At 37.7% G+C, this 13,894-nt stretch overlaps 1 protein-coding gene across 2 annotated transcripts in view; it reads right to left on the minus strand.

Annotated features, from left to right (window-relative positions):
- Positions 1-954: 954 nt before the first annotated feature.
- LOC129923206 (FMRFamide receptor-like) overlaps positions 955-13,894 on the minus strand; it is a 74,370-nt gene continuing 61,430 nt past the window's right edge. For both annotated transcript variants that reach the window (XM_056013246.1, XM_056013248.1), the window contains one exon: positions 955-5,143. In XM_056013246.1, coding sequence (XP_055869221.1) covers positions 4,695-5,143 — 449 coding nt within the window. In that variant the 3' untranslated portion in view covers positions 955-4,694. The remainder of the gene's footprint in view (positions 5,144-13,894) is intronic.

Here is a 13,894-nt window from a genome sequence, read left to right on the forward strand (position 1 = left end):
AGAAATAGATGTCATCCATACAGGCAGACAAGAGGCTGAGTTTAGTATATCATCAACAGCTGAGAAGGATCCCAGGAATAACATACCGAGATAATGTAACCCAATAGAGGTCTTTTCACACACGGGCACACTAAAATGAAATATTCACCGAACGTAGTAAGAGATTCGCGGGGCATTATTATTATTATTACAGCTTTTATATGCTTATAGCATGCTCAGAGCGCTTTGGTCCAATCTCATTTGTGGACCAGCCGGGGGGGGGGGGGCGGAGGGGGTATCTAGGAGTTGGTTTTCTGAGCTGCCTTTAGGCGCTCAGTAAACACAACTCTGCCCGAGTCGGGTGTCGGACCTCGAGCCCCCTTCTAGGTAGCCAAGCCAAGCCAAGCTCAAGCGCACTTAGCCTCTCGACCACGCTCCCACATGACTGATTTAACCAGGAAACCCTAACACCTAGTAGAATATAAATGAACTTGGAAATGAGTATATTGTTAATGTGTTTTAGTATTATTTGTAACGAATGTCTGTAACATATATAAAAAAGAAAGAAAAAGTATTATAAGTAATGAGATTGATAAAATTGTGTTGTTTAAAAAAAATACTCTTATCATAAGATAACATTGTGTTATAAAAAATACTCTCGCGACCCTAAGCCAGTTTGCAGCACCCAGTGCTACACTCTGGCAGAACCTGCGACGCCGCTGACCCCAAACTGTATCGGCACTGCCGTTCCTTTGGATACATCAGCTGCGTGGAGAGGGGGGAACTGATGTGTGGGCGACATCGTTCCGACCACAGCTAATGCCCAGGCATTCATCTCATTTCCATGAGATGATCCATAGTCGCTTCGTGACTGAAGGAGGCCATAGCTATATAAACACAACTTGCGAAACAACTCAAAAAAAGTTAAAATATTTTATTAATACAATCTTTTTATTTTATTAACACAGTCTTTTTCTACATTGAAATAAAACAGAATCATGGTTTATTACAGTGTAACAAATGTTTTGTTATCTAATATATAACAAATAATATACTGTATTAGACATTTTTTATATTCCAACAAAATATTATTTTGGATTTGGCCAATGTATAATAATTTTACGTCGCGGCCTTAGAAGTGTTATATAGAAGATATTGTCTTTCATTCTGAACGGCTAATCCTTTTGTCTATTAATTTAATACCATTGAATGTTTTCATGAAGAGCTCTGTTTAAATGGAACAATGCCAGGAAAACAAGATTTATACAGAGTAATCGATGGGAAGACAGCATAGGCCTGTCATTGAAAGAGATTTCAATCCAAGGCTAAAGACAGAGAGGAGAGAGGAATGGAACAAGACGGTAGACAGATTATGTGTGGTGCCCCAACGGTTCAGCAGACTAATGGATAGGTGAAGGTCACCTAATGCAAAAGGGGTCGCGATCATTCCTTTCTCTAAGGAAAAAGGCGCCAACGTAAATAAAGGCATAGTGATTAGTGTAGTTACCAGTCTTTTTTTTTCTTTATGTCATAGTTTGTGAGGTGAGGAAATAAGGCGCCATTTGTTTTTCCTTTGCTTCTCCCTGGTCTTTCATAAATGTTCTCCCCATGGTGTAGACCCCAAATACACCCAGCACTGTAACCATGCCTTTAGGCATTGGGGTCAAGGTAAACATATTTAAATTTAAAATTTAATGTACACAAAGCGGATGAAAGTGTGTGAACAGTACTTAACTCTTTCTCTCCTAATCGACGATACCATCGTTGATTTGACCTCATTAAATTAAATTAATTCTTAATTTTAAAAACTTGACTTTGTATTACATAAAAAGAGCATGCATTTCCCTTTAATCCTATACCAAATACAACATTTTCTGATAACAAACGACAAAGCTATTGAAGCTTAATCATAACAGGGGAGTGAAATAGTATTGAGCCAAATGAAGAATTCCTTCGAAACGTGGAAAAATAATTACGGAGAGAAAGAGTTCAAAGTCGAATTTTTTAAAGACTGAACAAATCTGGTTATGCCATTATGAAGTTTTTGGACAGTTACTTTTGTGTTGAGAGGTTAGAAAGACGAGTTTGAGAATTACTATTGAGCTTTTCTGACAGATATTTAATATTGGATGTTGATGTTAATTCTACTGGAACTACGGAACTACATCACAGGACGGCGTAACAGAGATGCACCACGCAAGCACTATCAGGATGAAATCAGGCACCAGTTGGCTCTCACTGGCATAGAGGAAGGCAGGGGATAGCGGATGGCCTCAGAGGGAGATCTCTCAGGAAGGTCGAGGGACACACACATTTGAGACTCATAGAAGGAGCCTTGGCGAAGAAAAGGGCAGATGATGAAATAACAAGTTAAGTAGATCCTCCGCAAATAACGGCTTTGTCTACTTTACGGGCTGCAAAATATGTAGGTCACTACTCGGTTGGCGTGGTCATGTGAATTACTTCACTTATTCTTAATCTTCCGAATCAAAGACAATGCCTATATACATATATATTATTCTGTATTGTGTAATAAACTTAATGTGTCCATAAATCGACTTACTAAATTCATTTGTATGTTATCATCTCTTTGAAAATAATATACAAGTCGAACCAATTACAAGCCCTTTGGTCTCTGCAACATTGATATAATATTGTTACAAATGACAGTGATAGGTAGAGGTCAACGTATGACCCCCGGCGAGATAACACAGCAGCGGGTGTTCTCTGGAATGTACATGTATCAACAAAGACAGGATGTGACGTGTCCTTACGTGTTATTCCAGAAGGTACTAGCAATGTCCAGTGACAGATAGAGGTCACAACTTGTGACCCCGGCAAGATGACACTGCAGCCGATGTTTTCTGGAATCTACATGTATAAACAAAGCCAGGATGTGACGTTTCCTCACGTGTTATTCCAGAGGATACTAGCCGTGTTTGTGCAACTTTGGACAAGCGATAAGGGACTCTATATAAGCCAGAGAGTTAATGTGAAAGTCAGTCGTGAATGAGTCGTCGGTACTGTAGTCTACTGTGCGAGACAGTAAATAAGAGAGATGTGTACGACTCGATGCAAGTTAACTAGGGTAGAGTTAACTGGAGTGGACTACTGTCGTTAAAGTCTATACAGCGAACTACAGTGGACTTGAGCCGTTACAGTCGATGTAAGACGTGTACGGCTCTGATTCGGTAGACTTGAGTACGACTTGGTTCAGCTTTGGGAGACCTGGAGCGACACAGGGAAGTGTGTCGTTGGTCTGTTCTGTGGAATACGGCTCGATGCAAGTTGAGAAGAGATGAATTGCAACGAAGTAAAGAGATGAATAGCAACGAAGTATAGCTAAGTGTAAACTGACAGATATTGTACAGTCTTCTACGCTACATGTTACAGTGACGAATTGTTAGAGTTAATAGTCATTAAAGTTATATGAAGCTGAAAGTTTAGTCGTCAAGTTCTTTGCAGTATTTTTATTTGTGTGCCAACTAGTACATTTAGCTAGAAGATTCAGAAATACGTAACAATATCAAAGTAAACCTTGTTACACCTTAGCCTGACCACACAATGTTCTTGTATAAAGGTTACCTTAGGCCTTAGGGCTTTGTTAAATCTCATCACCCCTACAGTATCAATGTTATCATTTTTTTGTTGTTCTTTTCAGAAAGCAGACCTGTTTCAATCTAGTCTTGTCTAGTTTATTTGAACTGTGAAGATATAGATCCTTAAAGGCCGGCTGGGTGGTTACATCCTGAATGGAAGCCACCGGAAGTGTGTACACGTAGTTATAACTTCACGAGGTATTCTGTTTTGATATACGAACAATTTCCAAGAACTGGAAGGCGAGCTGATGAAAGGAGCGTCTAAATACATTTTAACTCCGCTCACGTCAATGTCAAATATACATTCTCAGTAAATGTACTACACAGATCAATGCTTGAAAAGTAGATCTTGTAAAAGGTAGTTATTACAAACTTAGATTAGGTAGATCTTTTCTATACCCATGGCAGTTATCAAATTAGGCAATATATATAAATATTTCGTTTGGCTATAAGGTGTAAAACCATTACCAAAAGATTAAATATTGATTTGGCTTATTTTCCCCCCTCTTTCAAGCAAGCAGAACGAATGCAGCAATGACAGAATCACGTGACTTTTTAAATCACGATCGTATACTGCTATATGGGGCTTGAATATGTGTAGGAAATTATGAATGTCTTCAAGATTTAAACAGGTTAGAATCATGGCATTGAGTTTCGCTGGCAGTTAACATGATGTTCTCAAATGCTGACTCAACAACTTCCATTCCCCCCCCCCCTGCGCAGAGTCGCAAACGTAGTGCAGGAAAGTTGCGGTCCAGCTTGTCTTAGCAGAAGCAGGAGCAACGGAACCGCATGTAAAATCATCTAACTGACGCAGATGATAGAAAAGTTGTTGTTGAAGAGGAGATCTTTAGCATGTTTAGGTCATTGTTTTGGACTATCGAACATTGTTGTAATCATAATATATAACAAATATATGTTTAAAAACAGGTCAACATGTCTTTCGTTAAATAGTTCTATATCCATTACCGAGATATTTTAGACTTTCTTTGTGGCTTCAAGCAAATGTATTAAATACAACTATGGCGTAGAATCACGTGATCTTTAATCAGACGTGGACACTGTCATAACTTTTGAGCAGGCATGTCTTCTAGATTTCAAGGTATTAAAGCCATGTCAGTGAACTTCGCTGGCTGTCAGCATGATCGCCTCCACGCTGATTTTCTCCACTTCTGTGGTCCCGCAAAGAGCCTCCTCCCTCTGCGCAGAGTCGCATATGTACTGCAGGAACTCTGAGTCGCGGTCCATGTCGATCAGCTTGCCCTTGTAGCAGCAGAAGCAGTGGAACCGCCTGTAGAGGTCCCGGAACGTCTTTCCAAAGATCAGGTAGATGACGCAGTTGGTGGCGAAGTTGGTGTAGTAGAGCAGCTCGAAGAGCCGCTGCAGACGCAAGGCGGGCAGGAACTGCTCCGGGTGCTGCAGAAGGATCTCCCCGAAGATAAGGCGCAGACGGATGGCGTGGCTCGGGGTGTGGAGGGTAATGAAGGTCAAGGACACTGCCAGCAGCATGGCGGTGACGCGTCCGTAGGGAGACAAGCAGAAGAAATGTATGTGGCGTTGTCGACCTACAATAGAGAGAAAATGGAGCAAATATATGCAGAACGAAAAAGCTCATTTTTTGGATAAAATATTTCACAAATACTACCAGTGGCGTAGCTAGGATAGAGGGAGGAGGGGGGAGAAATTGAAAATGAGTGGGTTTTTTTTTTTACATTAAATATTAAATGTTAGCAAAATGCAGGTGCCTCAAAAAGGGTCAAGCCCCTCGGGCCCCCAAATAATGAAAAATTCCAAGCTATGCCCCTGAATACTACACAATGGCTTTGTGAAATAATCATTGAACGGGTGGAAAGAGGACGATGGTGATGAATAGTAGCGTAGCTAAGGATTTGGGGGCCCGGAAAACTTGACCTCATTAGGGGGCCCCTGCATTTTGACATTCAACATCATAACATGAGATAATGGCGTAATATTTAATGTAAAAAAAAATTTAGGACACTCATTTGGGGACCCCCCCCTCTCTTAAGTGGGGGTCAGGGGGATTTTCAAATTCGGACCCCCTCCCCCCAAACTAGCTACGCCACTGGTGAAGAGTTGGGTAGATTTAAGAAACATCAATCATCAGATGTTCTGAGGATGAAACTACTGTGTATAAAAAAAATTCTTCTCTCCCGTCTCAAAGAACTCAACCAAGTACCAGACAATAAAAGAAGCTGCGATACTCATGAAACTAATCAAAAAGAACTTTGTCGTTTTACTGTAAACCATCTGATTGGGTTCATGAAAATTGAACGACACATTTCAAGTCAAGTATTAAACTTTATTTATTTATTTTTTTATGGGATGACATCAGTCCAATATATTAAGCCTTTTTATAACAAACATTTACATTTAACAAGAGTAACATTCTTAGGAACATCACTGAATTAGAGAAATTCTACAATTTTCCTTTCTCTGATCATGTTGAAACTTTGCAGAGTTATTCATCGTCCCTAGAAACACGTGAATCAATAAAAAATTATTTTATCAATTAGTTGTAATTTATTAAATTTTGATTATATAGAGACAGTACTAGCTAAGGGGAGATAAGCCTTGTGTAAATAATTAGATTGTTGCCTACAAATTTGAAACAATTATTATTGTTAATATTATTGTAATTATGAAACCCTCTATGTTCATAAGCACTTGTCTAGCTCAGTGGCTAGCGTGTCGGCGTTACATCATTGAGGCTTGAGCCCTTGAGTTTGAAATTAAGTCGAGCAACTTTAAAAAAAAAATTGCTTTTGAAAAGCCAGCACAGTTACCTCCCCCCCCCCCACACACACACACTCATACACTGGTTCAACACAGATGATTGAACTATTGTAAACCAAACATGCTTAGAACATGATATAGCGCTGAACAAAAAAAATTGGTACAAATATTTCCATTAGCACATATTTATTATTGTGCTTCTTGATTAACTAAAAATTAATTACATGATTTAGTCATATGAGGACATACAATTACATTTAATATAAACGTTATTTTTAAAAACAAAAAAAGCATTTAGTATATTATACTTGTTCTCAAACATAAATTGCCTACAAACTAAGACTAAGTGATTATAATGAAAACAAAGCATGGAAGCTCTTAAAGGATTCAAATAATTATGTTTTGAAACCTTCAGACAATGTTTAATAAACAGCAATTTCACACTTAATGTTGTTTTGCTTAATGGCACGCGAATTTGTTTTGCTAAGTTTGAACCAGACAATGTTTTGATAAACGCATTCTCTTGACGTCACAGCATTTCATTCCCGTGTGGTATCGAACTAAAACCTCTGGTGCTGGCAACTTAATCCTATCTTTCAAAGCTATTTTAAGGTGTGACGGCTTTTATTATAAATTCCCACAAGTGTCACAGGACTACAGACAGCAGGTTCAAAGCAAAGTTGTAAGTGCCCGATTCTCTTGGTACAACCTGTTTTTTACTTGCAATTTTAAGTTTAAAATAACATTTGGAATAACTGTAAATAGATTTCTTTGCAAAGACTGGGCAATAACATGATTTGTTTGTTTAACTCCAGCTTCTAGCATCAGCGGAGATTGCATGATCAGTTGATGATAATCTGATGATACAGTTGATGATAATCTAATGATACAGTTGTGATCATTTGATGCTACATGTGATGATAGAGTCGATGATAATTAGATCATACATTTTTTTATTGATGCTTGCTGCTGGGTTGTATATTAGGTTGTACCTCATAACAGCTAGTCCAACTAACCCTTGTAGGCGAGAAGCTCGATAACTTTCTTTACAAATAAAATGGTAGGCTGAAGGGTGTTGTGGTATGCGCTCTGGACTGTCATCTTGAAGGTCTTAGGATCGAATCCTGCAAGCTGCTTTTCCTCGCCGTTTTTTTTTTAAAGATATATCTCAGATCAATTAAAATGTAGTGCTTTCACTGTATAAGAATCACATGTCTGTACTGTCTCGTCTTTTTCAACCGTTCACCCCTTTGTATTTGCATACCTACATCATGATATTTTAGACCATTCAAAGTTCTGATGCAACGGCTACTTTTTCTTTTCTGAAAGCGAAAAATTTAATTTTTTAAAATCAACTATGCAAGCAGTTTTTACATCAAAATACACCATTTTTACAACTATTCACTATTACTGGTAACAAACACTATTTGATATGTATAGAAGTGGAACATATTTGAAAACAACAATTATGAAGTAGTTTTTCATATTATCGCGTGAACTGCAGTGCAACTCAACATGCATAAAACACTTAACTAAAGGATATTTTTTTTGGAAATGTTTCTTTTTTCCTTGAGACTTTAATAAAGAGATTGACCCTTTACAAAACAATTAGACCAATTAGATAATCATTATATAACATCAGTTAGGCCAGGTTCACATTTAGCTTCATCTTCACTTTCACCAATCCCTTGGTCTGCTGGATCGTTGGAGCACCACACAGGATCCGTCAACCTTCTTTCTCCATTCTTCCCTGTCATTTGCCTTTGATAGAATTTCATTCTGATATTCTTTCGGAAAATATTGAAACCTGCCTTTTTACCTGCCTGGCTGGACCACTTCGGGGGCCAATTTTGAGTTTGTGTTTCAACACAAACTCTCTTTGTAACCTTGTTTTAAATCGCATTTCACATTCTTAGATTTAGTTGAAATTTCACTTCAATTATTGTCGACAGCAACATTTGACTCTGTCAGATCTCATGCACATTATTAAATCAATTAGTGGTAATTATTTTAATTATGTTTGATATCAAAAAGGGAGTTAAACTTTGCATTATCAAGAGATTGAGAGAGAGATAAAGTGTGTGTGTGTGTAATTTTGCGGCTCTTCCACTTAGATAAAATTTTAACAAATATTTTGCTTTTTTTTAAAATAGTAAAGATAACATTAAAATAAATAGATTTGCTCAAACATATTGTTTCCTGCCTAACACGCTTAGATCCTAGAACAGCATATTTCATTGTGTGTTTTTTTTTTTTCAAAAATTTCCCTCAATCGTTGACACATTTTTATTTAAACTTACATAAAACCTTACAGCAAGTTTTCTTCTTCTTTTTCTAATGTGTATCTTATTACCCTGATTTCTTCTGACCTCAACTGTCTTGACGGTCACACAGAGTGTGGTCTTAATTCAGCCCACAAGAAATTAACTTTTGTTTCTCTTTAATAATTGTTTATTCAAATGACACGTTGAACTGTCCACTGAGTTCAGACATTCATGTGATTGGGTCACGTTTTTCTGACACCAGACACGACAGTTTAAAAAAAAAAATTGCTTGCAAAATGAAACCTTGTTTTTTTTTTTGGCTTCATATTTTTTTGTTTTAAATTGCAGTCTAGAAGTTGTCATTCAAAACTAGTGCACATGAAAGGAAAAGGGAAAAAAATAACCTCATTATACTTTCATTAGTCTGTTACAGTCAAGAGAATTGTTTGCTAGGGAGTTTGAAAGGAAATGAAGAAACCTTAGAACTCGATGTATAGGCTGGAAAATTATTGCTAGATACAAATGTATATGATTGTGTGTGTGACTTTGTGAGACGAAGTGTGTGTTTTGATTGTGTGTGTGTGTGTGCGTGAGAGAGAGAGATTATGGGTGTGGAGATGTTAGAAGGAAATGAAAAGCCAAATGAAAAGAAATGTAACTCTAACAGTATAAGTACTGCAATTTTAATGAAAGTAAAACAAAATAAATTGGAATGCTACAATACTAACTGACGTACATAAATTCAGAGTTGAACTATACACGTATTTCTAATTGTAATATACATGTGTTTATAATTGTAATAAACATGTATTTCTAATTTAATATACATGTATTTATAAGTGTAAAATCCACGTATTTCTAATGTAATAAACATGTACTTATATCGATCCTCCATCGGACAGACAAAGGCTTTACCTGCATCAGTTGTGGCAAAATATGCAATTCTCAACTGGACTTCCGTTAATATTGGCGGTATAAGCATAATTATTCCTCTTTATAGGTCGCCGCTTTAAAGTAAGTTTGAAACAAGCAATACAAAACTATACAATCTGCTTTAGTCATAAGAAACGGACTAGCAGAGTGGTTAGTTTGTTGGCGTGAGGCGGCGTGAGCCACGAGTTCGAATCAGGTCCATTCTCTTTTTTTTTGTTGTTGTTGTAAATGCTTTTAAAAACCGATCATTATTTCTAACTCTTCCGTAAGGTCTCATCATTTACAACATGTGTGACACAAAATAAAAAAACCTGATGGCTACATATTGACGCTAAGCAGCCATCTGAGCTTTAAGCGGTTCTCTCTTTTCGGCTTAAGAGATAATTGCCACGCGTTGGGGAGAGTCTCTAGGTATTTGCATAATGTCGCTAACTCTCTGACGTCACGGGGCTAAAAAAAAAAAGAGAGAGAATCACACGTCAGTCCTGCGTTTCTGTGTTAAACATAGAAATAAATGAAACTAGTTTATAACAATATAATCTGATCCTTCAAAATGGTAAGGTGTTACGTGAATATCAGAAAAATTAGAATAATTGTACAAGTACACAACTTCTTTCTTGTAAACTATGGCATGCTTTTAGATAGGAGTAGTACTATTAATAACTGGATTTTTATTAAAGCTTTCGAAAAGGTATAGTGGGCTCCACACAAAATCCGGCCCCGCAGCCTCCACTTACTTAAATCCGGCCCTGGTCAAGTCATTCAATATGACCAGCTCAGCGTTCGTCTCTTCACAGTATTGATGAGTTTCTCGTTTTTGTCAGCCAGAGTTGATTTGAAAAATGCATACTCATTTGTCGTCTTTTCTGGTTATCTAAATAGCAGCAATTCTCTCCAATAACATAGATCACTGATTCTCAACCTTTTAGACCAGGGGACATTTTACATAGTTAAAGCTTCCTCGCGGACCCTTAAGTGCAAAAAGCTACCAAAAATGTATATTATAAAAGTTATACATGTAAAAACACAACAACATTTTGTTGAAGGAGTGTTTGTTGAGATTATTATGTTTGAGAACCACTTTGGTTGGAGATCCCTGTACCAGAAAATAAGAGAATATTCGATTTCAAACTGAGTTTAAGGAAATAAAAGAGGTGAACGTGTATCATGTCTCTAAATCAGTTCATTGAGTCTATCTAAAAAAAATGGTCTTCACTAATACTAGAATCCCCCGGCATTACGATATCCCTTCACTTTTCTCTTGGTCTGTTGAACCACTGGGGCACCATACACAATCTGTTGATCATCTTTCTCAATTCCTCTGTCTTTTGCCTAGGATAGAATTGATGTCATTGACAAGCCTGTCCATTCTTTCATGTTGCCTTCCCATTGCTTTCTCTGTCCGCCTCTTCTTCTTTTTCCTGGTACTGTTCCTTGTAGGAAGATCTTTGCGAGCCCTGAGGACATGGTGATAAGGCCATAGAGTTTTAGTTTGCGTTTTTTAGGCAGTGGCTAGCAGCTCATCGTGGGGTCAAATAACTGTATTAATCCTGTTTCCAATCTCTTCATTTATGATGCGGTCTATGTAAGTGGCACCTTAGATCTTTCTCTAGCATCTCAGTTCCACAGCTATGATCCTCTTTTCGAGGTATACAGTCAGCGTCCAGGTTTCCCAAGCATATAAGAATGTGGCTATGACCAGGGTTCGCCTCTGTCAGATGTTAGTGTTGAGGGCAATGTCTACAGTGGGAGCTACGCTGTGGAAGACGTCCTCATGGGGGCGAGCACAAAAAGTTGTTAGGGTCAGTGGCGTCACTAGGGTGGGTGTCACCCGGTGCGGTCAGCTCAGAGTGTCACCCCCCTAACCCCCCTAGTGACGCCACTGGTTAGGGTACAACAAATCTTCCTGTAAAGTTTATCAAATAGACACATCTGATGTCACTATTGTGGATATGTCAAAACACTTGAATTCGCTTAGTCGGAGCACATCGAGGCGCGATCGTTTTGATCTAAATAATGGGCTGGTTCGATTGACCGCTGGTCCAAAGAACCAGATTCCACTGCATTTCATTCTATGAGAATAAAGTCAAGAAACATATAAAAAGAAGACCAAAAACAAACAACTAGCTAATCAGAAATCAAGATGAATTATATTCAGAAAAGGTGATGACATCAATTTAATCGGCTTACAGGGTGTTTGTCTTTTTCTCTCTCTCTCTATCTGTTGTTCCTTTTTCTCTTTCTTTCTATCTTCCTCTCTCTCTCTCTGTTGTTCCTTTTTCTCTTTCTATCTTCCTCTCTCTCTATCTGTTGTTCCTTTTTCTCTTTCTTTCTATCTTCCTCTATCTCTCTCTCTGTTGTTCCTTTTTCTCTTTCTTTCTATCTTCCTCTATCTCTCTCTGTTGTTCCTTTTTCTCTTTCTTTCTATCTTCCTCTCTCTCTATCTGTTGTTCCTTTTTCTCTTTCTTTCTATCTTCCTCTCTCTCTCTCTCTCTCTGTTGTTCCTTTTTCTCTTTCTTTCTATCTTCCTCTATCTCTCTCTATCTCTGTTGTTCCTTTTTCTCTTTCTTTCTATCTTCCTCTATCTCTCTCTCTATCTGTTGTTCCCTTTTCTCTTTCTTTCTATCTTCCTCTATCTCTCTCTGTTGTTCCTTTTTCTCTTTCTTTCTATCTTCCTCTCTCTCTCTCTCTGTTGTTCCTTTTTCTCTTTCTTTCTATCTTCCTCTATCTCTCTCTGTTGTTCCTTTTTCTCTTTCTTCCTATCTTCCTCTATCTCTCTCTCTGTTGTTCCTTTTTCTCTTTCTTTCTATCTTCCTCTATCTCTCTCTCTCTCTCTGTTGTTCCTTTTTCTCTTTCTTTCTATCTTCCTCTATCTCTCTCTCTCTCTGTTGTTCCTTTTTCTCTTTCTTTCTATCTTCCTCTATCTCTCTCTCTCTATCTGTTGTTCCTTTTTCTCTTTCTTTCTATCTTCCTCTATCTCTCTCTCTGTTGTTCCTTTTTCTCTTTCTTTCTATCTTCCTCTATCTCTATCTGTTGTTCCTTTTTCTCTTTCTTTCTATCTTCCTCTATCTCTCTCTCTGTTGTTCCTTTTTCTCTTTCTTTCTATCTTCCTCTATCTCTCTCTGTTGTTCCTTTTTCTCTTTCTTTCTATCTTCCTCTATCTCTCTCTCTCTATCTGTTGTTCCTTTTTCTCTTTCTTTCTATCTTCCTCTATCTCTCTCTCTCTCTGTTGTTCCTTTTTCTCTTTCTTTCTATCTTCCTCTCGCTCTCTCTGTTGTTCCTTTTTCTCTTTCTTTCTATCTTCCTCTATCTCTCTCTCTGTTGTTCCTTTTTCTCTTTCTTTCTATCTTCCTCTCTCTCTCTGTTGTTCCTTTTTCTCTTTCTTTCTATATTCCTCTATCTCTCTCTCTGTTGTTCCTTTTTCTCTTTCTTTCTATCTTCCTCTATCTCTCTCTGTTGTTCCTTTTTCTCTTTCTTTCTATCTTCCTCTCTCTCTCTCTCTGTTGTTCCTTTTTCTCTTTCTTTCTATCTTCCTCTATCTCTCTCTGTTGTTCCTTTTTCTCTTTCTTTCTATCTTCCTCTCTCTCTATCTGTTGTTCCTTTTTCTCTTTCTTTCTATCTTCCTCTATCTCTCTCTCTGTTGTTCCTTTTTCTCTTTCTTTCTATCTTCCTCTATCTCTCTCTGTTGTTCCTTTTTCTCTTTCTTTCTATCTTCCTCTATCTCTCTCTGTTGTTCCTTTTTCTCTTTCTTTCTATCTTCCTCTATCTCTCTCTGTTGTTCCTTTTTCTCTTTCTTTCTATCTTCCTCTCTCTCTATCTGTTGTTCCTTTTTCTCTTTCTTTCTATCTTCCCCTCTCTTTCTCTCTCTATCTGTTGTTCCTTTTTCTCTTTCTTTCTATCTTCCTCTCTCTCTCTCTGTTGTTCCTTTTTCTCTTTCTTTCTATCTTCCTCTATCTCTCTCTCTGTTGTTCCTTTTTCTCTTTCTTTCTATCTTCCTCTCTCTCTCTCTCTGTTATTCCTTTTTCTCTTTCTTTCTATCTTCCTCTCTCTCTCTCTCTCTCTCTCTGTTGTTCCTTTTTCTCTTTCTTTCTATCTTCCTCTCTCTCTCTATCTGTTGTTCCTTTTTCTCTTTCTTTCTATCTTCCTCTATCTCTCTCTCTGTTGTTCCTTTTTCTCTTTCTTTCTATCTTCCTCTATCTCTCTCTGTTGTTCCTTTTTCTCTTTCTTTCTATCTTCCTCTCTCTCTATCTGTTGTTCCTTTTTCTCTTTCTTTCTATCTTCCTCTATCTCTCTCTGTTGTTCCTTTTTCTCTTTCTTTCTATCTTCCTCTCTCTCTCTCTCTCTGTTGTTCCTTTTTCTCTTTCT

Source organism: Biomphalaria glabrata, chromosome 15 (genome assembly GCF_947242115.1).
Source record: "Biomphalaria glabrata chromosome 15, xgBioGlab47.1, whole genome shotgun sequence".
Taxonomy (NCBI): Eukaryota; Metazoa; Mollusca; class Gastropoda; family Planorbidae; genus Biomphalaria; species Biomphalaria glabrata.